Consider the following 26,477-nt stretch of genomic DNA (forward strand, 5'->3'; position numbering starts at 1 on the left):
TCAAATACATAATATAATACAAAATAAACTATTAAAATAGGCTATTATTACAAATACCTACAAAGGGCACCAAAAGGCCTGATAATTGCGGTTTTAACACTTATAGGATGATCAAATCCTTGTTTAATATTGACCAAACATTTAATTCATATATCCACTTTATCTTTAATTTGTGTCCACCTTTTTGTGATAGAAAAGCTAGCCTCTATAATTTCTTCAACAAAAACATGGACATCACAAACCTTACAAAAAGAATCCTTGGTTTTATTTAAGTTAAATTGTCTTTTGTGTCGTTTCTGAATGCTTGACACTATAAAATCAACCAGTCAACTGTATTAGTAAAAGCATAGCCATAGGCAACTGTACAGTATATCTACAATTGTAATTATAAAAAAAATAAAATTGTATTACAATTTAGTTATTTACGTTTATGTTTTATTAAAGTTATATTCTGACCCCTATAGTAGGTGTTTTTTTTATTTTTATTTTCCATTTGGCCAGCAGCGGCCCCGGTGACGATTAATTGACGTTTAACATTTGCATAAAAAAGGGTAACTATTAGGGATGCACCGAAATGAAAATTCTTGGCCGAAACCGAAAACCGAAAAAGAGAAAACCAAGGCCGAAAACCGAAACCGATTGCATTTATTGCTATGACCGTGTACTAACTTTACTAAAATTAAGACATTGCAATTGCATAAATTAATATTAAAGTTTCAAAGATAATTACATAACTTATAAAAGAAACAACAACATAAAAATACATAATTACAAATGATGCAAATATTTATTAAGCACATTGCAACAATGCACAGTATAAAATAAAATTCAAACTAAAAATTTATCCCACTCATGTGTATATTTAATAATAATGTACAGGCCTGCAGAAAGGTTTTAAAATGAACAGTTCTCTCATAAAAAACATAGTGCATTTAGGTGAAGTGCATTTGAAATTGTTCTCTGTAGCACTAGAAAGTGCATTACTTCTCCAGTTGGCAAGACTGTTATCACTTCTGGGATGGGGACTTCGGACAGATAACCATCTAGCTGTTGAGCAGTTGAGCTTGTCATCTGCCTGACAATAATGAAATATTTGAGAGAGTGTATTTAAATAGGACCAGGGCATAAATAAACATTTTTATCAAATTAAAGCAGAAATCTAGCAGAAAATCTAGCATAAATATGGCTACAATCTGATATTATGTATGTATATATGTTTGTGTGTGTGTGTGTGTATAGTAGCCTAAGAACAAAATAGCCAACGTATTATTATTATTTGAGGCACTTTCTTTGAGAATTCCACTGAACATATCAGACAACGATGGTACATGCCACTCATCTGGTGCAGAGACGAGTCTTTTTTTCTGCGCTCTTATCTGTCTCCTGTGCTTGGCGCTTCTCCGTCTCCACGCGGGTTCTCCGCATCCAGCGCGGCCTGGATCATTTCTCGTGCGCGCTGCATTTCCGCATCCAAGTAATGGTCTTTATAACGCGGATCAAGCACATTCGCGATGAAGTGCAGAGGATCCGAAAAGATCTCAGTGAGACGTGTGCTAACAGACTCTATAAGAGTACTTTTCTTTGTTTTTACTTCGTGGTCCGTCTTAATCTCTTTGTTAGGAGACGCTTTAGTGCTGCGAATAAAGGAATACGAAGAGAGAGAATGTTCTCACTGGTGTTAAGTGAATGTCGCGCGGAGCTCTTGGTCTGCGTTATGCAGGTGCACGTGCAGGTCGCGGTTTCTGTTTGCGTCATCTTCTTCTTCCTTGATGTTTAACGGCGGTTGGCATCCAACTTCAATGGTGCATTACCGCCACCTACTGTACTGGAAGTTTGCGTCATCATAACATTTCGGCGTGTTGTTTCGGTGATAAAAGTATATCGGCCGAAAACCGAAAAGGCAATTTTCGGCCGAAAATTTTCGGTGGCCGAAATTTCGGTGCATCCCTAGTAACTATGACATTTAACCAATGTTTGAGATATATGTGAAACACTTTTTTTTTACTGAAATGTTTATCAGTAAAAGTCTCAGTAATAATATGTTATTTTTAAAAAAAGACTAAATTTTTTGACTAAAACTAGACTAAAATGACGAGACTTTCAGTCGACTAAAACTTGACTAACAAAAAAAAGATATGTGAATGATTAAATATGACTAAAACTAACATGGACATTTGGCACAAGACTAAGACTAAGACTAAATTTTAAAAAAAAGGTGACGAAATTAACACTATTACAAATGTAATGTGTTGGAATTTTTTTGTTAAACGCCGTGAATCTGGAGCTATTTTGATGGCTGTAGCAGTGTTTCTCATCCCTGTTCCTGGAGGCACACAAACACTACACATTTTCAAAGTCTTCCTGACTAAACACATCTGATTTACACTCATTACAATCTGATTCACACTCATTACAATCTGATTCCGCCAGCTTATTATTAGAGATTTAAATGGTCCATCCAAACTCACATATTGTCAGAGTATGTTCTAAGGTGGATGAGAAACAAACTTTATGATCGTTTAAAAAACAATTCTGTATGTATTATGAATGTGTGTAGTATTATTATACCGTCAGGTACTACATCTGAAGTTGTCATAGTGGTTTGACTTGTGCTGTCAATGGTAGTGTTTCACTGCCATTCCCAAACCCTTTCAAGTGGCTTAATGACATAGTAAAGTGTTTATTGAATGCTCACTTAAAAATCTCAGTAGACGTAGTAGGTCATCCGGGTACTTTTTACCTACTGTTTTATTAATACTATTAAATAGTTAAAGCACTGCTACTACTGTCGGTGTGCCTCCAGGAACGGGGCGAGGAAACATTAGGCATACAGCATTTTTATAGGAGATTAATTTCGAGACTTCCTATGTCATTCGATCTGGAGAACTTTCACATCTAGAATCCTAGCCACTGCTAGTTTTTAAACCATGTTCCTATATTTTGTACACACTTGCTTTCTTTTGTACCCAGTGCCTCTCCATCTCCTACTTTGTTTGTGTTTGTTGGTGGCTTGACCTTTGCAGTGGTATCAGAGAAGCTCTGAGATTCACAGTGAGCCCAGAAGGGCATTCTGGGAAAGCTAGGTCAGCACAATTGACATAAAATGTAGACATCATCTGCAAGGGTACTGTTTCATGCATACTGAAACCTGCCAGTACATTGCAAGGAGACTTTGCATTCACTTCTTGGACATTTACATGCATGTTCTCAGTTTTGCACCAAAAGAATAAGTATTTGTGATGTTGTTAGAATTGTGCCTCAAAGTCAGTGCCTGTTGGTGTTTAAGTATGTACAGTATAAACCAGATGAAAACAGTGTTGTCCTGGTTGAGTAAATCAGGGAATGCTGGTGGGCAGGTTTTCAGCTACATTATATCCCCCCGATAGTTGAGTTTCAGTTATGTCACATCTCATAATGCTCATTCACTCTGCTGTCAGTCAGGGGTTTTTCCTCACTCAGACTCTATTTGTGTGCTTGTGTGTCAGAAATATTGAACAAAAGATAGAGCTGTACTGTACATTGATCCTTGGTTTCAGTGTCACAGGAAACAGTCAAAACAGGTAATCATTGTAACAGAATTAACTAGCCATAATGGGCTGTTTCCTGTGTCCTTCGACCGTCACCGCTTTCTCAGTGACATACACAGACAGAGAGCTCTATTTCCCCTTCAGCCGTTCTATATATTATTACACATGAACAAACTGAGATATGGACACTTTTCAGGGGATACTTTGTATTTGTAACAATGCCTCAGGGTTGAAGGCTCAGAATTGTGCATGTTTGAAAGTAAATGTGTACATTAGGAGCACTTGAAGCATATTATTTGAAGCAAAATCACCAGTAACTCTGATTGAAATGCTAAAACTACACGTTAGAGACCAATAATCAAACTGCTTTCTTTAATACTGTGTCTACCAATACAATATGTAGTATAACTTAGCATTCTAAAGATTCTAGTCCTGTTAGACTGTAAGAAATGGATACTTTTATTCATCAAGGACACAGTAAAGTGATCATTAGTGACAGTAGACATTTATAATCTTACAAAAGGATTCTGTTTTAAATAAACGTTTCTCTTTTGAACTTTCTATTCATTGAAGAATCATGAAAAAAAGCACAATTCACACAAAAATAAGCATTACTACTGCTTTCAGCATTGATGATAAATGTTTCTTGAGCAGCAAATCAGCATATTAGAATGATAATGAAGGATCATGTGAAATTAAACTTTGTATTACTAATGCCGAAAATTCAGTTTGCCATCATAGGAATAAAATAATGTACAATATGTAAAAAATATAAAGCAGTTATTTATTTCAGTATTATTCTTTTTACTGCATTTTTGATTAAATAAATGCAGGCTTCATGGACAAGACTACTTTCAAAATTATTTAAAAGTTGTATACAGCCCAAAATGTTGTACTTTTTTGATTATTATTATTATTATGTCAACTTTTTAAATAGCAGCCATTCATTCTCAAGTGCTAGAGATTAGCCTTGTCTTTCTGCAGTTTTTAATGTATGTAAATTCAGTCTGCCAAGTATCTTGCGCTGCTCCTTCACAGCCCAGTAATATCAGCTGTTAATGTCTGATTGTCCCTGAGGTAAATGTAACCACACCTTTGACGGGAATGTTTTATGAGAATGCCAGGAGATGAAAATTAGTCTCTGAGTGCACACACACCAATAAACATGTACAGTACGTGCACTAATGAAGAAAGTCTCTTGTTGACTCTGAAGTCACACAAAGAGGAGATTCAGATTTGGAGAGGAGACTCTCACAAGTGTAAATAGAAACACAAACGCATCTCTATAAAAGGCCAAACATCAGTGTGTTGGTGTTAAAGTGAGGACTATTCCCTTTTCTTTCTACTTCTCATCTTTTCTTTCCATCCGTTCATTGTTTTTTTGCTTCCCCTGACGCACTCTTCCTGTTCGTGTAGTGAGACGGAGAGAGGTTTTTAAGTACTCTCTCTCTCTCTCTCTCTCTCTCTCTCTGCTGCTGCGGTGTATATGTTATTTTCACACTGTAAGGTTCAGATAAGAGTGTTCTTATCCAGGGCTTTGCCCCTTTAAAAAAAGAAATTGTTCTATCTAGACCTACACCCTTATGATGTCAGTGTGGATCTTTAGGCCATTACAACTAATGTTAGTCCTGAGTACCACTCCCTCTGTCTGTGTGTGTGTGTGTGTGTGTTTATTCATGTGTGGTCAGCAGGCACAGAAAATCAGTCATTTCCAAGGTTAGCATTTAGATCATTGGTGTGTATTTGTTGGAGGGGTAAATTGCTGTTATTAGCAAACTTTGTTTGAGACTTGTAAGATTTACCTGCCATAAATAAACCCAAATAGTTTGGATAAGCCAGAAATTAAAGCATTTATAACCTGATTGTGAAGGACAATGTATTTTTTATTCATATTATTAGTAGTTTTATTTGCTTTACTAAGGAGTGTTCTTCATTTATTGAAAGTCTAATTAATGTGCTTAAGTTTGTCAAACGATAGATAAGACATAACAGGAAATCTAAATATAAGACGTGTGAGACGAGAAAAAGTTATGTTTGCTTTTTAGATGTCCTGGCTTCTTAGAAACACATCTGGAGGACATAGTTAGGCTCCTTAAAGGGGTCATGATGTTGCTAAAAATAACATTATTTGGTGTATTGAAATTTGCTTATGTGGTTTAAGATTCAAAAAACATAATTTTCCACATACTTTGCATTATTTCTTCTCCACTATGCCCCGCCTTTCTGAACCGCATTGTTTTTTTCTAAAAAGAGAGGTGTGTTCTGATTGGTCAGCTATCCAGTGCGTTGTTTTTGACGAAATACCTCAAGCGTGTGATGGAAATGTTACGCCTCACCATACTGTGATGTTTGGTCTGTATAGCTAATTTTGTCCTTTATGAAAATTGTGAGGGGGTGAATTTTTTTTGTAACTCATCCGTTTAAATTATATTAAGCCTTAAATCTCGGCATAATTAAGTGCGTGGCCACTTGAGTGACAGGTGAATTGCCACTGCTATTGCCGCCGTCGCGTTAGGTAGGCGTGGTTTCAGCAACCAGCTCCCACCTTTTTGCCCATTTTTGATTATCCAGCAGTGACACACTGCCAAGATGGTAACGGCCGGCTCTGCCCAGTTTTGGCTTCAAAAATGCTCTTCGGAAACCTATGGGTGATGTCACGGACACTACATCCATTTTTTTACACAGTCTATGGTTGCATTGCATCGCGCCACGTAAACTTAAAACCATATCTGCATTTGTGGTCAGAGAAATGACAGACAACAAGCACTTTTCTCTACACTTCTCAAAACTTGCGTTTCAATCATCTGTGGCAAATTTATTAATGGGCAAATGTACTTACAGGCTGTGAGTCAGAACATCTGGCACTGTAGTCTTCTCTCCCAGGATCAGGAAAAAATCCTCCATAAAATGTGCTGCACACATCTGAATATTTCACTTTCACAATGAAACCGCATCTCCCCAAAATAGCAGCGACAATCAAAGTTACGCCTTATTTCTTTGTGTGAACATTTAGGCGGCATTATGCTAATCATCCCACATCGTGACGAAGACGTGGGGGTGTGTTTAAACGAGGCATTTTAAGAGGGCGTGGATGAGTGGTAACTTTTATAAAGGATAACTCTTTAGGTTTGAGGTTTAGTCTTTGCAACTTTACAGATCTTATCTATTCACTATTCAACAGCTTGTAACACTCCGAAGAGAAAGGAAAACTTCAAATCGCATCATATGACCCCTTTAAAAGGACATATATGTTGAATATGCATTATGATCGGATGAGATCAAAGCATCCGAATTTGATGAAGGTATAAATGTTGAGTTGGGGTGTTGCCTCTTTGTCACACTCTGCAGCCAATCTGAATGACTGTTGACATTTCTTGCAAGAAAAAAAATCTTAAAAAGACTTGTCTCATACCTTTATTGAAACAGAGAATTGCCACAACACTGCATTGTGTTCGTTGGCAATGCTAATGAATTAGCTCTGCAATACGTACTAAAAGCTTTAGGTTAATCAGCCACCAGCTGTTTGAGACATTCCTCTTGGCTTTTCTGGTCAAGTGACCAGCATAAAAAGTGTAATTCCACCCTGTGTTTTGGATTAGTCATTCAGTTATATATTTTTTAATAACACAAAGATTTAGAGAATTTTTGTCATACCGTTTCTGGCATTAGCTTGCATACAAGCAACTATTTGAATACCTTAATATGGTACTTAAAAAAAAAAATTAAAAAAAAAAAAAAATATATATATATATATATATATATATATATATATATATATATATATGCTGTCTTGTTATTGAGCTGTACACACAGACATCTGTTTCTTTTGTCTGTTTCAGCATGTTATTATGACTAGAGGTCAACTGAAAAATGTAGTTGCTGGTACTGATATCTAGAGACCGTGGCGGGCTATTGTTAATATATAATATATAATACCAAAATGCTTTAAAATAATAGAAAATTGTTTTGTGAAGCCAAATGTGCACAAAATTGATCAAATGTAATTAAATTATTTCATTTATTAAAAAAAAGACACTTAAAAATTACATTTTATATAGGCTAGGGTTTGATTTCTGAATATTTATAATTAGCATTATTAAAAAAAAAAAGAAGCTAAATGTGTGGGTGTGTGAGATGAGATGTTTGTCAGGTGGGAGCGCTGCTCTGATGTTGTCAGGTCTGATTCTCACTGCTCTCTGTTGCTTGTTACTCTTCCTGACAGGAAAGGCAGAGCAGATGAATGACATCCTGTGCTGTTTGCTCTAATGCAAACAGCCTCAACACACACACTCTCCCTCTCATTCGGTCACTTACACACACACAGTCTCTCTCATGGATACTAATGACTTAATGCTCAGGTCGATAGCTGTCATCTTAAATTCTGAATTTTGCTGTTTAAAGGGGGCATAACACACATAGTTTAACCCAGTCTCAGTTTAAAAATGACTTGCTGCCTCCCCCTTGCAATTTTAATTTACCATTCAGGGTATATTTTATTATTTAAATAATTTCAAGTGTTTTATGTTTAATATATCAAAACATTAATGTTTTTTTAAGTGCAGGTTTAAGCATTCATGTCCTGCATTAAACAGTTTGTAGACGCATCTAAATGCCGTTTCAGATGCAGCTTCTGTGTTTCCTCTGCGTTGCAAAGATGAATTTTGTTCATACTGATTTCATTTGCATGGTAACAGCACAAATGTCTTAATTTTGTTAAAACATTTTTTTTTTCAATTGAAAAAAAGCTTAACAGTAGATGGAAAAAAGAAAAGAAAATTAGAAACGTGTTTGCAATGAACCGAAATAAAATGCATGTAAGTACTTAAATGACAAAAAATATAGCTAAAATAAAATAAAGGTTCATATTAATAATATACGTAAGTATGCACATGAAACAAAATGACTAAAATTAGAACTAAAATAAATGAAATCTGAAAATAAAAAAAAAAACAAGTACAAAATATTAATAAATACTATAACAGTATATAAATTATATTAAAATAACACAGGCATATGTACTAACATTAAGGTCATTCTTGATTTAATTAATGTATTATTTATTAAAAGCTTCCTTAAAACCTTTTATTTGAATTATACGACTCTTCATATTCCTCGTATTCAGGAATTGATTTGAACTTCTCAAGTGAAGTGTTCTCAGTTCAGTTCTGATCGACACAAACCCCTGACAGTCAGTCACATACACAGACAGTGCTCAATCTCAGTTCTGCTTGTGATCAGGGAGCTAATGTCTCTGTGTGTGTGTGTGTGTGTGTGTGTTAGATACACTGTACCCTCTGTAGTCTCCTCATTAAAAGAGTCACGGTTGATTGGATGCACTCACCAGTTCAACCAGTACATTTCAGTACTTTCGTCCGAGTCTCACCAGTATGTCCCTATTTTCCTATTTTCCTCATCATTCATTTTCACTAGACTGTCACACTTACAGTTTTCATGACTCTTCTTCTAATTAAAATGTGCAAATAATTTCCTTTATATTACATTATATTGCATTACTGCCTGAAAATATCAGCAGCTGCCCAGTTATGACACCAGGATGCCAGTTTAATGTTGTTTCTTGTTACAGGATGGTGAATCGGTGCTGACAGGGTTGGTAGATGAAATGTGATCAGGGTTAATAGTCCTGCTGTTCTGTTCTGTGATACACACCAGATAGTTGTATGCCCCACTGGGTGGATTGCATCTTTTCACTCAGTGATTGGCTAATGTCCAGCTCTGGTGCTGTGATGTCACACCTAAAGGGAGCGGTTGGGTTTGTGACTGGGTTGTTCAGTGTGAGATTTAGCTTCACCTGCTGGTTGTTTAGAGTGCTGCAGGGTGATTAAACTCCCTCTCCGTCTTCATTCATGCCTTTCCACAGGTAGAAGCATCATGGCCATTCAGAAAAACACTGACTGTCAAGTTCACATCCAGTATTTTTGGCTTTATTAAACAAAATGGATAGAAATAAACAGTCTGTTTTATATACTACAAGGGCTGCACAATTATTTGAATTTCTAATTGGGATTAAAATTATGGATGGCACAATTACGTAATGGTTTAAAGTGACAATTAATCGTTCAAAGTCCACTTATGTTATTCTGTGTGCTTAAGATGCGTTTTTTTATTTCTATGTGTTATCTTAAGGGTTTTCCTTATTTTTTTAATTTTAGTTTTAGTATAACATTATAATACCATTCATATATATATATATATATATATATATATATATATATATATATATATATATATATATATATATATATATATATATATATATATATATTGGGGTTAAGACTGGAATCATGATGCTGAAAATTCAGCTTTATCATCAGAGGAATAAATGCTAATAAAATGCATTTAAATAGAAAAAGGTTGTTAGAAAACATTGAAAATATGACTTCATAATATTACTGTTTTAATGTATTTCTGATCTTGGTGAATATAAGAGGCTTCTTTAAGAAAAAAAAAATCTTACTGACTCATAAAAGACATCCCTGTGTGAAATTATATTAATTTAGTAGCGTTTTCTTCTTCTTCTCTCTACAGGAGCTGGTAAGGCAGTGTGGTAGTGGATCGGAGGAGAATAAAGATCTGGTGCAGGAGACCGACAGTCAGTATGGCACATGGGAGACAGGACTTCGCACAGATGACAGGTAAACACATGCCTTCCAAAACCATATAAAATCTTAAAAACAACTGCCTTCTATGTCTACATAAAATCATTCCTGACTGGCTCCAAATTATCCTCGGTCACTGTCTGTAACTCAACTCCAGGATCAATTGCATCTTTTTGAGTGGGTCATCTATAACAGAGCTAGAATGACCTCACGGACAGACACACAGACAGATACATCTGCATTACAGGGCTTGTCGGAGAGGTTTGGTTACAGCAGCGACTAACGCAAGGGATTCAGTTGAAACGAGAGCTGATATACAGTATGTTAATCACTGGGTTGTATCTGTGGCCTCAAATGACCTTTGGATGGGTGGATATGTGTTGCAGCCGCTCAGTACTCTCAGTTGGCCGGTAACTTTATTAGGAACTGCCAAATTATACATGGTTTAAATTCAATTATATGAACGGGAGTCTGACCAGCACTCATATAGGCCTAAATGACGTGTGCAAATCAAATAAAAATCAATGGGCTACTAACCATCTGCTGTTAAAAAAAGTGGTGATGTAACCGAAGTAGCGACAGAGCTTTTATTCTGTATTTTGCCATCTGAGAACAACAGATTATTGAAAAAGAAAAAAATGTAGGGTGGGAACCTGAATGCATAGTTGATTGTAAAGAGAGTATTGTAAGTTTAAGTCTAGGATACATGGCCAGACAGAAGTCTGCAACCCCAGCTCATGAAAATATGTGCCTCTATATACATGCCTACAATACTGTAATCACATGCCTTACTCACGTTTCATGTAAACCCATGTATATGAAGTGGTATATGTAACGGCAACATTCAAAAGTATCAGTTTTCAAATCGCACGGGATTTTAAAATAGTTTTGAAGCCATAATATTCTGCATATTCTGCAAGTAATTGTGTGAAAATTAGGCTTTATTGATCAAATCTCTGTACCTGTAAATCACACTTTATGTGAAAAGGAATTAAAGTTGTCAGTTTTACTGCTTCTAGTGTTGTTTCAACTCGAAACTGCAGTGAATCGTTCATATAGGTACGTTTTTTCAGTTTTGCAGAAATGTATATATTTTACTTATATATGTTACATGAATACGTACACTGTAGTATTTATACATTTAATATATTTATGCATAAATCTAGCTGCTTCATTTTTTTTCCAGTTTACTGGCCATACATTGGTGTGGGTAAAAAAGCTCAGTTTGAGCCTCTTAGCAAGCTAGTTTTTGTGTCATGTTTTTGGTTGCTTTCTACATTTTCTCCACAAATACAGACAACGTATATGTGTGTTCAAATATCTCTTTTCTTCTCCCCAGTCTCACTCCAGCTACACCTACATCTGATGACAACCTCACCCCCTCTCCACGGAAGCCCACCCCGTCCCACGTGGCCGAACAGCCCCTTCTCTTCGACACACCAGATGGCCTGACCGCGTCTCCTCAAAAGCAGACAGAGCTCCCATTCCCAGAGGTCAGTCTTCACCCTTAAACCATAGGGATAGTTCGCCTAAAATGAAAATTGTGCTTATTTAATCTCCCTCATGCTGTTGCAAACCCATAAGACTTTCATTCATCTTCAGAACAAAATGAAGATAGTTTTAATGACATGTAAGAGGTTTGTGTCAACGTCCATGACAGAAATGAGCAACTTTTACTGCAACTTTTTGAAGTGTAAAAGTTTTGGTGGAATGGATTTCCATTATAAGGACAAGAAACACAATGAAAGTCATGTTGTAACTAAAATGGATTGATTAGCAAAATATCTTTGGTGTTTCATAGAAAATATATAGTCATATAGGTTTGGAATGACATGAAGGCGAGTAAATGATGACACGTTTTCGAACGATTTCTGTAAAGACTCTCATTTGAATGCAAACACACAAAACTGTACATGGTATTTGTTTGACATGTTGCTGTCTTTGCCTGTAGACCCCTACAACACTGTTAGACTCTAGTGCACTACGTGCCAGGGTCAATCTGAACAAGAAGAGCACTCGCAGAGCCCCTCCCTCTCGAGGCGCCCGTCACAGTGCCCTCTTATCACAAGTACCCGAGGGAACCGGAGCAGATGATGAATGGCGCTATAAGGACTCGACAGGTATTACACACATCTTCCCAGTGAGACGCACGCTTGTGTACCTGCACATCTCATCCCTTGTGGTTGGGTTTATGTAGGTTGCAGGTCCTCTTTGGATCATAATTGTCTTTGTGCCGTAGTGAACTCAATCAAATCGAGTCCTCTGCACTCACACCAGTCTTTCTCTCTGTATGTAGAGGAGAAGCAGGGTGAGGAGTCTGACTCTGAGGAGCAGGCCAGGGGAATTGAATCCCGTACTTCCTCCGTGTCTCAGCCTCAGAGAGTGGCGCTCTTCCCTGGCATGGACCCATCTGCTCTCAAGGTGAGGGGATTTGGGGGATTTTTTCCACCAGTTTCCATTTCTGTAACCTTGTAATGCCTGACATATTAAATGAAAGTCTGGAAAATCTCATTTTTGGAAATGGAACAATTTATTGAAACCTTAGACAAAATCTGAAAGCTTGTAATGTAAATCAGTGAGATACAGTTACAGTATAACAGACAACTTAAGAAAAATGCATATATATATACGTCGTGTATAGTGGTGTGCGATGGTGTTTTAAAATGATGATATATATATATATACTGTCACACCTTAGACCTTACCTTAGACCCTCTTGTGGAATAATTAAAGACTGTTTTCATTGCTCATCATCTTCCTCGTGCATTTCATTCCACTGTAGCATGAGATACACTACCGTACAGAAGTTTGGGATCAGTAAACTTTTTATTGTTTTTAAAGAAGTTTATTCTGCTCATCAAGGCTGTAGTTATTTGATTAAAAATAAAGAAATAAATGTAATATTTTGAAATATTATTACAACTTCAAATACTAGTCTTCTGTTTTAATATACTTTAAAACATAATTTATTCCTGTGATCAAATCAGTATTTTCACTATGATTACTCCAGTCAGTGTTACATGATCCTTCAGAAATCCTTCAGAAATCATTCTAATTTGTTGATTTATTATCAATGTTGGAAATCGTTGATACTTTTTTCAGGATTCTTTGATGAATAATAACTTATAAAGAACAGCATTTGTTCAAAATGGAAATCTTTTCTAACATAACAATTTAAGTCTTTATTATCACTTTGTATTCATTTAACACAACCCTGCTGAATAATAGTATTCATCTCTTTATTATTATTTTTTTTTCTGTGTGTGTGTGTGTGTGTGTGTGTGTGTGCAAGCCTCCGCTGTACCTTTTTTGTGGGTGTTGCTGTTGGACAGTTACTTTACAAAAACAAGTGACTTTTAATCACATAAATAGTAATATCTGCATTTGTATTTTTGTAATATAAACTTTTTTTTGAAAAACATAATAAAAAACAAAGTCAAATAAACCAAATTTGCTTTAGATTTGAGATTGTACTAACAATATAACTTTTATTCTTGCATTTACTTTAATCAGTAGAGATTTCACAGCAAAAAGGAGAAAACCATAATCTGAAGGTTATATTTATTATTTTTACTTACTAAAACAGTATGAACTGTTAATCAGACGACAGAAGGAATGTAGAAAATTCTGTGAAGTTTTGATCATGATGAAGACTGACATTTGCATATCATATATGATATACACAGCTGCAGTTCATAACTTTTAATTAAGAATATGAAAATCTTGGTGATTAAACACAAGCAATGTTTGTTTTAGGTCTTTCAGGCTAGAGTTGTATGCATATGTTTGAAGCTCGTTTGACGTGAGATTGGGTCATTCGTTTCAGACTCAGCTAAAGAAGAGAGAGTCAGAGAATCAGACAGACGGCCCTTCACCCTCTCAGCTCTCACGCTCACCCAAATCTCCATTCTTGCCCCGATCCGCCCGTGTGCTGCCTCCTGCTGGCGGCAAAGAGAATGGGTGAGTGCTTTAGGTCAACAGACATCAGGAAGTCTCAGAATTGTCTCTTGTTTGGCAGTACTGAGCATTATGATGTGGTATGTTTCTGATTTGTTTCTCTCTTCATCCCCTCACAGAGAAGAGTCCTCACCTAAGTGGCTGAAAGAACTAAAGACTAAAAAACGTTTGAGTCAGTATGAAAACGACAGTAAACCCTGAACAAGCAAGTAAATATATCTGTTTGTGCAATTACATTATAATTAGGTTTGTCACAATATCTGTAGTTTTTTTCTTTCTTTTTCTTTTTTAAACAGTGTTGATACCATAGCAAAAACAATTTTACACTTAATTAATGTTTTTTTTTTTTTTTTTTTTTTTTGCAAGCATCAGAACAAATAAAGATTCCTTTAAGGGCTTTGAATAATTGACAGCAACATATAATGTTAAAGTAGAGTAATACCAATGATTCCTTACATGTTGGCTAAAAATTATTCCACTTAAATTATTTGCATGATTATTAGATACAATACATTCATGTCTTCAAAAGATGTCTTCATACCCACCCTCATTGTGTTTCAAACCTATAGGGGCTTTCGCACTGAACGAACCTGTTCATAGCTCTTAGATCTATTGGCGGAAGTTCCCGCTAAATGTATTTAGTTATAAGAACTACATTTGGGGGAAACTAATTTAGCTCCTACTTTAGAGTAGTCATTTAAAAAAAGCCATGTAAAAATAGTAACTCTATGAACATGGAAAACAGCGCTAAGGGCATTTAGCTACCTGTTGTGTTCTTTTCTCAGACTCGATGATATGTAACACTGCAAGTCGTCATAGGCGATTCAGCCAGATTTTCATGCTTTTTTAAAATTGCATGAATCGTACGTTCACATCCCAGCTCTGTTATCACGAAAACGGCTCCGATCACAGCGTCCTCCATTCATCAGTTGTTAATAAAGATGTCGGGTAACACTTTATTCTAAGGTGTCCTTGTTACACGTTACATGTACTTTACTATTATGATACAATAAATGATGCATAATTACATGCAAGTAACCCTAAGCCAAACACTAATCCTAACCCTATAGAAGTATCATAAAATATATAAAGTTAAAGTAGTTTAATAATACTTTTAATGTATAATTACACTATGACAAGGGCACTTTTAAATAAAGTGTAACCAGATGTCACTGTCGGCTGCTTCAGAGTTCTTTCTGCAGGTGCGAATGCAACAGGAAAAGAGCCTGAGGGAGAAATCGGTTCTCTAGGAACCAACATGCTGGCTAGTTCCTAGAACTACGCCGGTGCGAATGCCCCTCATGTGACTTGCGTGTTCTGTGAATCATAGCAGTGTCATTAAATGAGCCACCAGAACACAAATAAACAAATCAAAGAAATGTATACATGATAATCAAGTTTTGATTAAACCGTTCATGACCTTTTTGACCCCTTAAAAACACAAACTGTAAGGCATTCACATGACATATTGCCAGGCTAATAAAGCATAATTTTTATGTTTTCTGTTAAAAATCAGTAAGATTTTATAAAGTTGTACTACTTGCATTGGAGGAAAATTTTAACTTGTATTGTTACTTATTGTAGATTTTCACAGAGTCTCTTACTTCAGTGTAATGCTCCTGCTCGTCTAACACGAACCACATGTCCCGTGTGTTTTCCCCATCATTTCAGGATGCCTTATAACTGCAGTGTCTGTAGCTGGAACTTGTGACAGAAGCCTTAACCTTTGACCTGGAGTTGACGGGAAGTCTGCTGCTGCTCACTACAACATCATTCTGTTTCGTTGGTTTTTCTGGCCTTCCCCGTGAACATGTGCATGGTGCCTTTCTAAAAGATTTCTGACTGACATAAAGAGGGAAACAGAGATCTGTGTGTGAAGTGTGTGTCCATCTATGCATTGTCAAGTTTCTCGTCAGCTCTTCGTCATACGAGAGAATTATTTTTGCATAGAGCCACTTTAACCTCAATTTAACGAGAGATCATCTTTTATAGTGGAACTGTGGGACCACATGCACCACAGAGTGACCTGAAGTGCTTCATATAACTGGAGTATGATGTTGGTTTCTTTTTACCCTTGTATATTCATATTAGTACAGCTTCCATGCTCTCTTTTGTTTGTTTGTCATATTTTCATTATTTTTGTTCAGTTGGTGGTTATATGCAGTTGCACATGCATTTCCATAGACGATCACATTTTTATTTCTAAACTTTAATAGTCGAGAAATCTCTGTATAGAAAGTGTATTTAGTTATGATGAAATGTCAGTCACAGAATGTTATATTTGTATTAATGTTGGTTTGAAAGGAAAATGGTACATTTTTAATGATCAAAAATGGAGTTCAAATTCATTTTAAGAACAGCGGTCCTGTATGTGTGTTGATGTGAATGTGGGAACCTGTTTGGATGGGCCGCTGAATCAATTTAGTTCATCATTTGTTTGTACATCATCACTCCTAATAACTCATTTTTTTTGTGTGTGCTGCCTCAGTTTGTCTAGCTTTCACCAGTCCATCATATCCTCCATCATGTTTGAATCCACAATAATATCATGACTGGAAAAATTGCACATGTACAATCAGTCATTCCACTTTACGCTCTCCTTTTTATCCCACTACTTTACTTGCTTAAACAACGGGCCAAAAATGGTGATGGGAAATTGCACAATCAGCATAAAAATCCGTTTTTCTTTCCTTATAAGATAATGAATTAATACTAATAATTAATCCCTCACTCTTGGTCACACACATCTTGAGTTCTTCTCTTTTGTTTACTAGTTTGCTAAGGGAAATTTGAAATGTCAAAGTACTGTAAACATTGTTCACATTACATTGCACACCTGTTGTTACCGTATTTAAAAAAAGAAACGTTGGGCCATTGTGCCACTCCCAACTAAAACAAGCACTTTTCACCTGTTAATGATCCGTGGTTCTGACCAGTAGTCACTTTTGTAATGCATGTGTCTTCACACGTGATGTCAATGTTGTGATGTTGGTATGCTGACGGTATGTGAGTACTGTGTCCTATAGTTGATGTTTTAGTTTTTTTCTATTATCAGCCTTTTTTCATTGTCTGTCTACAGTTGTTATAGTCTGTTTAAGGGTAATTTGTCCTCTTTGTTTTAAATTTGACTGTAAATATGTTTATTGCACTGTTGTAATGCCAGTGTCCAATACTGTAAATTCATAATAAAATAGACTAAACATTTATTTTAATTTTGTTTTCAACAAAGAAGTGTTTTTCAGAGCTTGTAAGGTTTTTTTTATTATTATTGCAAGGCTATAAAGCCACAGGGATGGGCTCATCCATTAATACCATTTTTGTCAAAAAACAGCTTCACATGCACATAATAGTCCATATCCTGATTAAAGCTCATTCTGAAAAGACATTTACATTTACAGTTATTGGATTTTTTCCTATTAAACATATAATCAGAATATTCCAAATGCAAATTTTACTGCTATTTTATTATGGACATGTCAGATGGGTCAGAAAATTTTATTCAGCAGGGATTCATTCAATAAGGTTCATGTGACACAGAGGATTGGTGCAATGGCTGTGACAAAATCAGCTTCACCATTACAGGAATTAATGAAATTATATATATTAAATATATTATTACAGAAAATTAAATGGTTTTACCACGTATTTTTTTAATCAAATAAATGGTCTTCAATTGAACACATGAGTAAAGAGACTTTCAAAAACAGCAGATATTAGCTTAGTTCTTGTAAAAAATAATAATAATAATAAAAAAAGATTATTGATCTCAATGGGAATATGAACATGATCTTGAATCTTTATACGATGCAAGTTCAGATGTCAATTTAAAATGTAATACACTATGTAATATATGAATTATGGAGCAATTAATAGACTCAATCAGCAATAGATTTCAAAAAGTCTAATTTACTTCTGAAACAGTGAATGCCCAAATAAAAGCTCAGAAACATTCATAACGCAGAGTCACTTATTTATTTCTCAGCAGTAGCAAATGGAATCACTGACACAACTGAAAGAGTTAAAGATATAAAGCATTCAGAGGTAAAGCGTAAGGAAAGCTTTAGGCTTTGAGGAGAAGTGCTGGGAACTTAGGTGGAGAGTTGGAAGGCTCCTCTTGGGTGATACTGCATGTCACGGATGCGCCTCACGGACTGGATCTGAGGCAGCACGGCCCCGAACTCAGAACACTCCTTAAATTCTCCTTTCTCAAACAAGTACTGGTAGCCTCTGTATCCTGGGTACTGATAGCCCACCCAGCTGGAACCAAGATAACGACAAGAAACAAGGAGAACATTTAAAGGTAAGCCTGGAAAGTGTCAGAAATTGTCTTAAATGTGAGTTCACTGTACGTGTGTCAGCGTTTTTTGAGGTGTTACTCACGTGCCACTCTGCACACGAACTGAAGAGACTTTCTCATGGTATCCATGAGCGTGGAAGCTGGGAACATCATCATCTATGATCTCAATCTTCTTCCCAGCAAAGCTTGGGTTCTCATAGAGTACGATCTTGTGTTCCTGGCTGTCCTGCAAGGACATAGGAAGTGAAGAACAGGATATTAAGAGCTCTTATTTGGGATATATTAAATAATATACACATCTGGATACACTTGACTCAAACAATTTATCACATGATGGTTGAGAGAATGTCCAGAGGACATTGAAGAAGCTAAATTATTACTTTGTTTTCCTTTGTCACTAAATAATTAAATTGTATAGTTTGATTATGAAAATACTGTTATTTTCATATATGTAAAATTGTCAAATGAGTATGAATCCAAACTTTTTTTTATTGTTGTATATATTAGACAATTTTATAATCATGGAGATAGCTGTTAGTTACCACTTTGATGGGGCGGAAGGCGACGATGCAGTCACTGCGTCTGCTGTTGGTCCAAGCGTCCCAGCGAGGATACTCACCCTTCTCAAACACATACTGTTCCCCCTTACAGCCGGGCTGCTCATATCCCACCCACCTGGAACAAAAGGTGGACAAGTCTTGCTCATTCACTTTTCTTTACATAATAGTTCTCATCTGGTCAGACCAAGAAAACTGACATAACAGTCCAGCAGTTTGTATCGGTCCACTTGTCTGTGTTGACAGATTTCCAGAAAAGTGTATGTGAGTGGTATGGAGTTGTTTCACTGTCTGAAACAGGGTTGCCAGATCTATGTAATAATCGAATTGAATGATATAATATATACTCCCATACCTAAAATATACAGTATATTTTACAGTTACAATTATACATTTTATTTTCAACTGTTTAGTAGTAATCATCTTACCCTAAGACCCGAAAACTAGTGAACAAAATCCTTTTGTGGGGGAGGCAATCCTAATATTTGAACTATTTGAAAATATGCCTTTTACAATGTATAATATATATTTATTTGCCAGCATTGAACCTGGTGAGAGTTGCCAGTGCCACTCCTTCACAAAAGTTTTATCATTGGCAGAATATCAATTGTGTCTCACAGTCTATTATGTATTTCTGCAGTAAAATGTAAAATCCGGGCTGGAATTATTTTAGCTGCCGCTCCGGTCCACTCGCACAGTCAAATTCATTTTGTGTGCTGCTTGATATCAAGCAAAGCCTGAAGCTGGCGATTCTTTTAGAATTGTTATGCTTGGCAGAGACAGAGGAACAAAATTATTGAATTTAACTCGGTATTACCCCCGCAAACGTGCTATTTTCTCTCACACACAAACTCACGGTCCACACAGCACCAGTATTGAGCCCACTTTCGCCACGTCCGCCTCCTGGATGTTGTTACAGGGCTCAGTCAGCTCATGACAGCGGCCTTGGAAGTTTTCCTGTTCGTAGATGACCAACTATGAACAGGAGAGAAAGTATTAAGGAAGATAAGCTGAAGTAATGGATAACTTAATAATACGCACACCACACATTCTCTAGTTCATTCTCTAGTCTGTTTGTACCTTGAAGTTACTGGCAACTGGTTGTTTTTGCTTGGTTGCAGGGTTCTGGTGATCAGTTGCCATAGTGAACCAGGATGGGAGTGATGAGCTGGTTCAGAGATGACATTAGGAATAAAACAGGAAGCAAGCAATAATTATTAGTGTCACTTGTGTTGATATATAAATATTGCAAAAGCATAAGAGTTCATGACTGACAAGGTTGAGTTGTTATATTTCACAATTAAGTAGCTAAAATATATGGAAATGAAAATAACACAAACTAATACTACTACTACTACTACTAATAATAATAAAAGCAATAATATGCATATCTTACCAGCTCTGGGATGTGCCAGTCACTGTGGGGTGGCATCAGTAGCTTAATATATACCACAGGCTTAGGGGCGGAAACACTGCCAAAACATGTCTCTGTCCTGAACACGCTCATGGTCAGGTCCTAATAGGCTGATCAGCTGGCACTGGGAGGGCTGAAGTACCACCAGCCAAACATCCTCACCCTGGCCATCCTACCCTCCCTTTCTTTTGATACCCCACAAAGTTATTTCATTAGTTGTCAGTTTTCGCCCAGCCACGCTTTGTTCCATATCCCATGATTCAGCACAACCTGTGCCAAGAGTCCGGGACCTAGAACAAGAGAGACCAACTCTGGATGTGGAACTGAAAGAGAGAGGCTGATGCATCTTTGCTGTTCACAATTACTCTGAATCCTGTCAGCTTTGTTGTGGTAAAATTAAATCAACTCTCATCAGCATAAGAGACAGGCTCACACTCAGTTATAATTAAAAAGAAAGCTTTATTCTTTGCAAAGAAGGTCAGACAGTCTACAGCAAAACAAGTTTCCTGCAGAGTGCGATGACAGGGGAGGGCAGTCCTCCACCTTATATACCCTGCTTCAGTCAGTCAAGGTTATAAACTCTCAACAGCAGTACTTTTCCATGGACAACATAAAAGTCAGAAAACACACTCTCTGTGGGTTGTTTCTCACACATTTAGGACTTAGGTGACGCCCTCAGGTCATCCTCAGGCATTGTCCCCCCACTATATGGCCCAGTGACCCTCTCATGTCATTCTCGGACATCTGTTCCCTCCCCCAGGTGTCGCCTTTCTGAGCCCACATGTATCCCTGAACCACCTGGTTGCCATTACTCTTAGGCTATAAACCCATCTCACGGTGCCTATACAGCAGTTCTAAGAAAACACATGCATATATGAGCATACAGAAGCAATATAAATGAATTTTTCCACCACAATTTCCCCTGTGGCAGGAGGAGCACATGACAGACACAGTGGGCATGGTGTCAGGCCTCAGAGAGGCTTTTTATTAACAGAAAATCATAAAATAGGGGATAAAAGTGGCCAAAGGGGGAGAGTGTCCAAAACAACAGGGAATCTGGCGACCCTCCTCTCTCACACACCCACTCCTGTCGGAGCCTGTTGAAGGGCGGCGATTTAGGACGGGGTGCCGATGACAATAAGGGAGGAGGCAGCTCGTTACATTCCCCCTCCGAAGCAACATCCCCATCACCAGGGCGCCGCCCACACGAGAGTGCTACCATCCTCAACCAGGCTCCAAACGGTCGGAGTGGGCTGGACGGGGATTCCTCTCCGGGCCGTCCTCCCTCTCGCAGCGCGCCGGAACAGGAACAGAGAAACCGGGTTTAAGTCGACAGCCTCAACCAACCACAGGGAAAAATGACAATAAGAGCGAAGTCACTTATGTGGCTGAGAGGCTGTCTCCGGCATTCTTCCGTCCCAGTCCAGGTTTTCACGGACATTTGCACACGAGAGGGAGTGACGTCATCAGGTGTTTCCCAACTGCGCTATCTAGGCTCCGCCTACCCGCATTCTCCACCACTGTGGCGGGAGGAGCACACGACAGACACAGTGGGCATGGCATCAGGCCTCAGAGAGGCTTTTATTAACAGAAAAATCAAATCAAACGGGATAAAAGTGGCGCTGACTCGTCACACCCCCTTTTTATCATTCATTGATCAATAAACAAAAATTCATTACTACTAGTTATACTTTCACTACACACTTAGCACCATGTGCTCTGGAAGTCGGGCTAAATGAATAAACACTGTTATTGCATTTCTGACATGAGTCAGACCCTCAGTCACTACACAAACACAATTCAAAATCAAGAATTCACACTTAGGAATTCAAACATAATTCAAAATAAAGCAAACTTAAGGCATATCATCACATTTATACTCTTCATCTCTGATATTCGCATAAATGAAATTTTCGAAAGAAGTCGGAAAATATGCTAAGGCTTTTTGTATGGGGACAGACCCTATTTTAAGCAAGCAAACAGTACAGATTCAGGTAGGCCTGAGCATTACTTATCATTTTCAAAGAAAATATCATAAGTCTCATACATTTAACACATTTCACTGTAGCTTTCGCTGTTTGTCTCTTCATCAATTGTTTTCTCCCCACTCAAATCCATGATAATGTCTTCATTGTACACAGTCATTTTAACCATTTGATGTGAAACGCTTGACCTCACTAGTCTCTGTAGTGAGCTGGATATCAACTGAAAAATGCAGGGTAAACATAATAACAGCAAAAATCCTACTGCTACAATTGGTAGCACTCTGTTGCACAGACAATATCCCCATACATAGTGTTTACACTCAGGTTCTTTTACAGCCATTTTCATTTGGGCGATGATATTGGTAACGTTGTCACCATAGTGTATCAAGAAGTTACTTGACACAGGGACAGGTTACTCTAAGCACCTGATATTGGACCAGTGATTAGGTTCGTTACAGGAGGGTAAGTGATCAAGGCACACAAGGACAGATAATAGCTGGGAATGAACAAAATGTATTTTGTTGGTGCAAAAATAATAATAAAAAGACAAATGTAATACAACCACAACAACAATTGAAGAAAAATAAATAAAAACAAATGAAATAATTGTTCTTTTCAATCCCTTGTTCTTCTTTTTGGTATCTTTGAGCTCTGTTAAATATTTAAATAGTTTTTTTCTATTTGCTTCTAGTTATTCAATTTATATATCAGTTGTTTAGTTTATATTTTGGTTTATATTTAGTATATGTACACTGTAAAAAGTAATACCTAGATCAAACTTATAAAAAGTGAGGCAAGTGGCTGCATTGGATGTTTTAAGTTGAGTCAACTTGCAGCCTTTTTCAAGTATAATTAACTCTGTAAAATTACTTAATTCAAACACAACAAAATCAAGTTGAGTTAACTAATAAGTGCTATATTAGTCAGTTAGATAAACCTAATTTTCTTGGTATATGTAACGTATTTATGTGTTGCTACAAGTAACCTGTACACACCTTAGTTAGGTTCTATGAACTTTATGCTCATAGTAAATTTAACCTAATCAAATGTGAATAAACATTTTAATTAAGTCCTGGCTACTACCTCAGAAAATACATCTAAATGTCTATATTCTAAGCAGTACAGTAAATCACTTTACATAAACAGACTTTGTCAATAACAATTACAAATTCAATTGAAGAAGAAAAAGATGGGAAGACAGATTAAAGACAGTAACATTTATTCAATGTCAACTAGTGTCACTTTTAACAGTGCCTACAAAACATACAAATGTATGCATAGGGTCCAATCCCACAAAGAGCCTCTGATATATCTCAGAAGTATACACCAGATTTGAGTGATATTAGAGGTTGTGGGCATAGACAAGTCCAAACAGGAGGTTTTCTACAGGTTTGGCACACCTCTGACCATGGGCTGTCCTTCTACTGTGATAATTCCAATCGCGTTTGGCTGATGGCACGTGTATATTTTCAGTGGGGAACTGCCAAGCTCAGCGTGCACCTCTGTTTCATCATGACTCTATTGGGGAGACAAAAAAGAATCAAGAGTTTGGTCAGACAAACAGGTATTGAGATGAATATAGCAGACTGGTAGAAGACAGATAAGACACAAAGTCAAAATTGTACTTTTTAGTTGCTTAAGGTGATGGATACTAGATGGATACTTTGACTAGAGCATGTGACCAGAGTGAAGTCTACCATGACAATGCCATAGAGTGTGGGTACTATACTATCATGATCTACTGTAGCATGAGTGTTGTCTTTTCTGGTTCTAAGGATACATTGCAATAAAACAATGCAATTTTCCTTGCCTGTACCTTATTGGTCATCACATTACTGTATTAAATATATTTCAAGAACAAAGTAATTACCCCATATCATCACAATAGTAATACATACAGACAGAAATTAGACAAGTAGCTTTAAGCCCAGTACATACATGGTGGACACTGATGAGGTCTTCCTTTCCCTCCCACATGTACTCAATCAGGCATCTCAGTACCACTTCTCTCCTTTTCTCCACATAGCCAGATGGATCCTGTCAACAAGTAAAATCTGATCAAAATTCACTGCCTGATGACAGTATCACAAATCACAGAGCCTCTGTATTTCAACCATGCAATTGATGTAAAAGGTTGTACTATACATACGCCATACCACTGTACTGTACAAGATCTCACACTATCACCAGCATCTCACAAAATTGAGATTTAACTGACCATGTAGGCTGTATTTATCAGTATGAATCAAGCTTCTATTAGTGCAGTAGTAGAAGGAGGCAGAAAGGTGATCATATCCGCCTTCTATTGGTGGTTGGTACATGTAATTGTATGGAGCCAACACTATTGTTTGCAATTTTACCTATGTTTTACTTACCTGGGAATAATTATAGCTTTAACTGTATCTATTCTGAAGTTTTTCTTACCTGTATCTGACGTCTGAAGACCCCAGGTAACAAAAACGCTTGGTTACCTAAAGACCAGAAAAAATATGCATGTTAGAATACGTTTAAAAACCAGTGGTAAATGTAAAATATTTAAGTAACAGGTTAAAAATAGTTTTATGGTTTTGAGCCAGTGCTATCAAATGCACTTACAACTCTGCTGCTGATAACACGAGCACCCCAGGACAGCTGCATGCCCCACCGGAGACTGTGTTATTAAGATGAAATTAAATAAGTCAAGTCACCTTTATTTACAGTACACAGCACTTTGAAATATATATATATATATATATATATATATATATATATATATATATATATATATATATATATATATATATAAACCTACATTATAAGAGGAGTTCTGACCTTCGTCAAAAAAGTCTTCTTTGTTGCCTTTTTCTCTATCACACTTTAGAAAACATCAGAAATTATATATCACTTGGAAACATAAAATCTCAAAATTCATCCTTTGAAACCGATTTTAAATTCATCTACCATGAAAATTGTACATCAAAATCATGTTACAAAATGTTTTCAGTCATGAATTATAGGTTTGGATCATGCACTTTCAAGTCTATGTTCAAAAATGTGAATGGCAGTTAACAGGGTAAGTTAACGCTAACTAACGATTAAAAGTGATATTATTGGTAAAATTAAAGCCAAAGTAGTCTTAAAACATAATAGGCATTACTAAAGCACTTGTTTAATTTCATATTAACAACACGGTCTTAACTGCTGTTGTCTTCTGATCGTTGCCTCCAAGACTTCACTGCTTAGCACTGTGTAGCCAACTTAGCTTGCCATGTGTGCAGGATAGCTAGCTATACAGTACAATTTGCAAACCTTACTTTAGCTTCCTAGTTGAGTGAATGATTTTGCGTGACTTTACATCACCAATAAATTGCCAAAACTTGCACATCTTACCGTGTTAATCAGTCTGTGAAATTTAGATCCGTTGCAGCTTTCAAACAGTTGAAGTGCCGAGGAAGCATCTGCCTGGGAAAGTCCCCGCCAGTGAAAAAGGGATAAATCCAACTTAATTTTTATGTGTTTTTTATTTCAAATATTTAAGTTTGATGAACACACATGCCACATCGACAGCTGCTCAAATAAATTGTGTATGTCAACTCACTTTTATAACATTTCTTGTACACAACAAACTCATACAAAAAGCTACCCAAATAAATTGCTTTTGTTTTATTTAAAATATATTGTTACGTAAAAAGTGATATATTTTAAGTAAAGAGGAAGTATATTTATACTTTTTAGTATAAAACAAATAAAATAAACTAGATTACAACTATTTAAAATATATAAAACCTACTGTGTGGGTGTAGCACTTTTTACAGTGTATATATAGTATATATATATTTAGTTTTACTAACTTTTAGTTTAATAAGAGCTTTTCTTTCTCCTTTTTTGTTCAAGCCTTTATATAAAAGATCATAGAAAAGATTGTCAGTGGTGCAAAATAATCGCTTAAGGAAAAGTCAGATCCTACCTATCAAAATATATGCAATGAATTGGAATCCACCTGATCCCCTGAGCAGCTTTCACCTGCACACAGACATTAGACAACAGAGAAGACATTTCCTTGCAATAACTCAACATGTCATGCTCACACACCTCTGTAGATGGCAGCTGTTGTTTACCCCCCTTCAATACCCATAAATGGTGG

General features: G+C 36.6%; 2 protein-coding genes across 6 annotated transcripts in view; one reads left to right on the forward strand and one right to left on the reverse strand.

Moving 5' to 3' along the window:
• LOC113107461 (calponin homology domain-containing protein DDB_G0272472-like) overlaps nucleotides 1–17,313 on the forward strand; it is a 47,247-nt gene extending 29,934 nt beyond the window's left edge. For 4 of the 5 annotated variants that reach the window (XM_026269996.1, XM_026269995.1, XM_026269999.1 and 1 more), the window contains 7 exons: nucleotides 10,074–10,180; nucleotides 11,484–11,637; nucleotides 12,096–12,264; nucleotides 12,441–12,565; nucleotides 13,971–14,104; nucleotides 14,221–14,310; nucleotides 15,773–17,313. In XM_026269996.1, the coding sequence (XP_026125781.1) occupies nucleotides 10,074–10,180; nucleotides 11,484–11,637; nucleotides 12,096–12,264; nucleotides 12,441–12,565; nucleotides 13,971–14,104; nucleotides 14,221–14,302 (771 nt within the window). In that variant the 3' untranslated portion in view covers nucleotides 14,303–14,310; nucleotides 15,773–17,313. The remainder of the gene's footprint in view (nucleotides 1–10,073; nucleotides 10,181–11,483; nucleotides 11,638–12,095; nucleotides 12,265–12,440; nucleotides 12,566–13,970; nucleotides 14,105–14,220; nucleotides 14,311–15,772) is intronic. The other variant, XM_026269998.1, reaches the window with a different exon arrangement.
• Nucleotides 17,314–18,054: 741 nt separating this feature from the next.
• On the reverse strand, nucleotides 18,055–20,482 carry LOC113107463 (beta-crystallin B2-like). Its single transcript, XM_026270000.1, has 6 exons — nucleotides 20,352–20,482; nucleotides 20,036–20,123; nucleotides 19,812–19,930; nucleotides 18,941–19,073; nucleotides 18,482–18,624; nucleotides 18,055–18,358 (listed from the first exon to the last, which is right to left on the reverse strand). Exons 2-6 carry the CDS (start codon nucleotides 20,096–20,098, stop codon nucleotides 18,190–18,192), a joined length of 627 nt encoding a protein of 208 aa, XP_026125785.1. The 5' UTR covers nucleotides 20,099–20,123; nucleotides 20,352–20,482; the 3' UTR covers nucleotides 18,055–18,189.
• Nucleotides 20,483–26,477: the final 5,995 nt, after the last annotated feature.

The sequence above is a fragment of the Carassius auratus genome, chromosome 8 (genome assembly GCF_003368295.1).
Source record: "Carassius auratus strain Wakin chromosome 8, ASM336829v1, whole genome shotgun sequence".
In the NCBI taxonomy this organism is placed as follows: domain Eukaryota; kingdom Metazoa; phylum Chordata; class Actinopteri; order Cypriniformes; family Cyprinidae; genus Carassius; species Carassius auratus.

Excerpts from the sequence above, each read along its gene's own strand:
- LOC113107463 (XM_026270000.1), bottom strand. The coding sequence starts at position 20,098 with ATGGCAACTGATCACCAGAACCCTGCAACCAAGCAAAAACAACCAGTT. Across the intron at positions 19,931-20,035 it reads CAGTTGCCAGTAACTTCAAG|TTGGTCATCTACGAACAGGA; the intron begins GTACAAACAGAC and ends TCCTGTTCATAG. Across the intron at positions 19,074-19,811 it reads ATACTGGTGCTGTGTGGACC|GTGGGTGGGATATGAGCAGC; the intron begins GTGAGTTTGTGT and ends CTTTTGTTCCAG.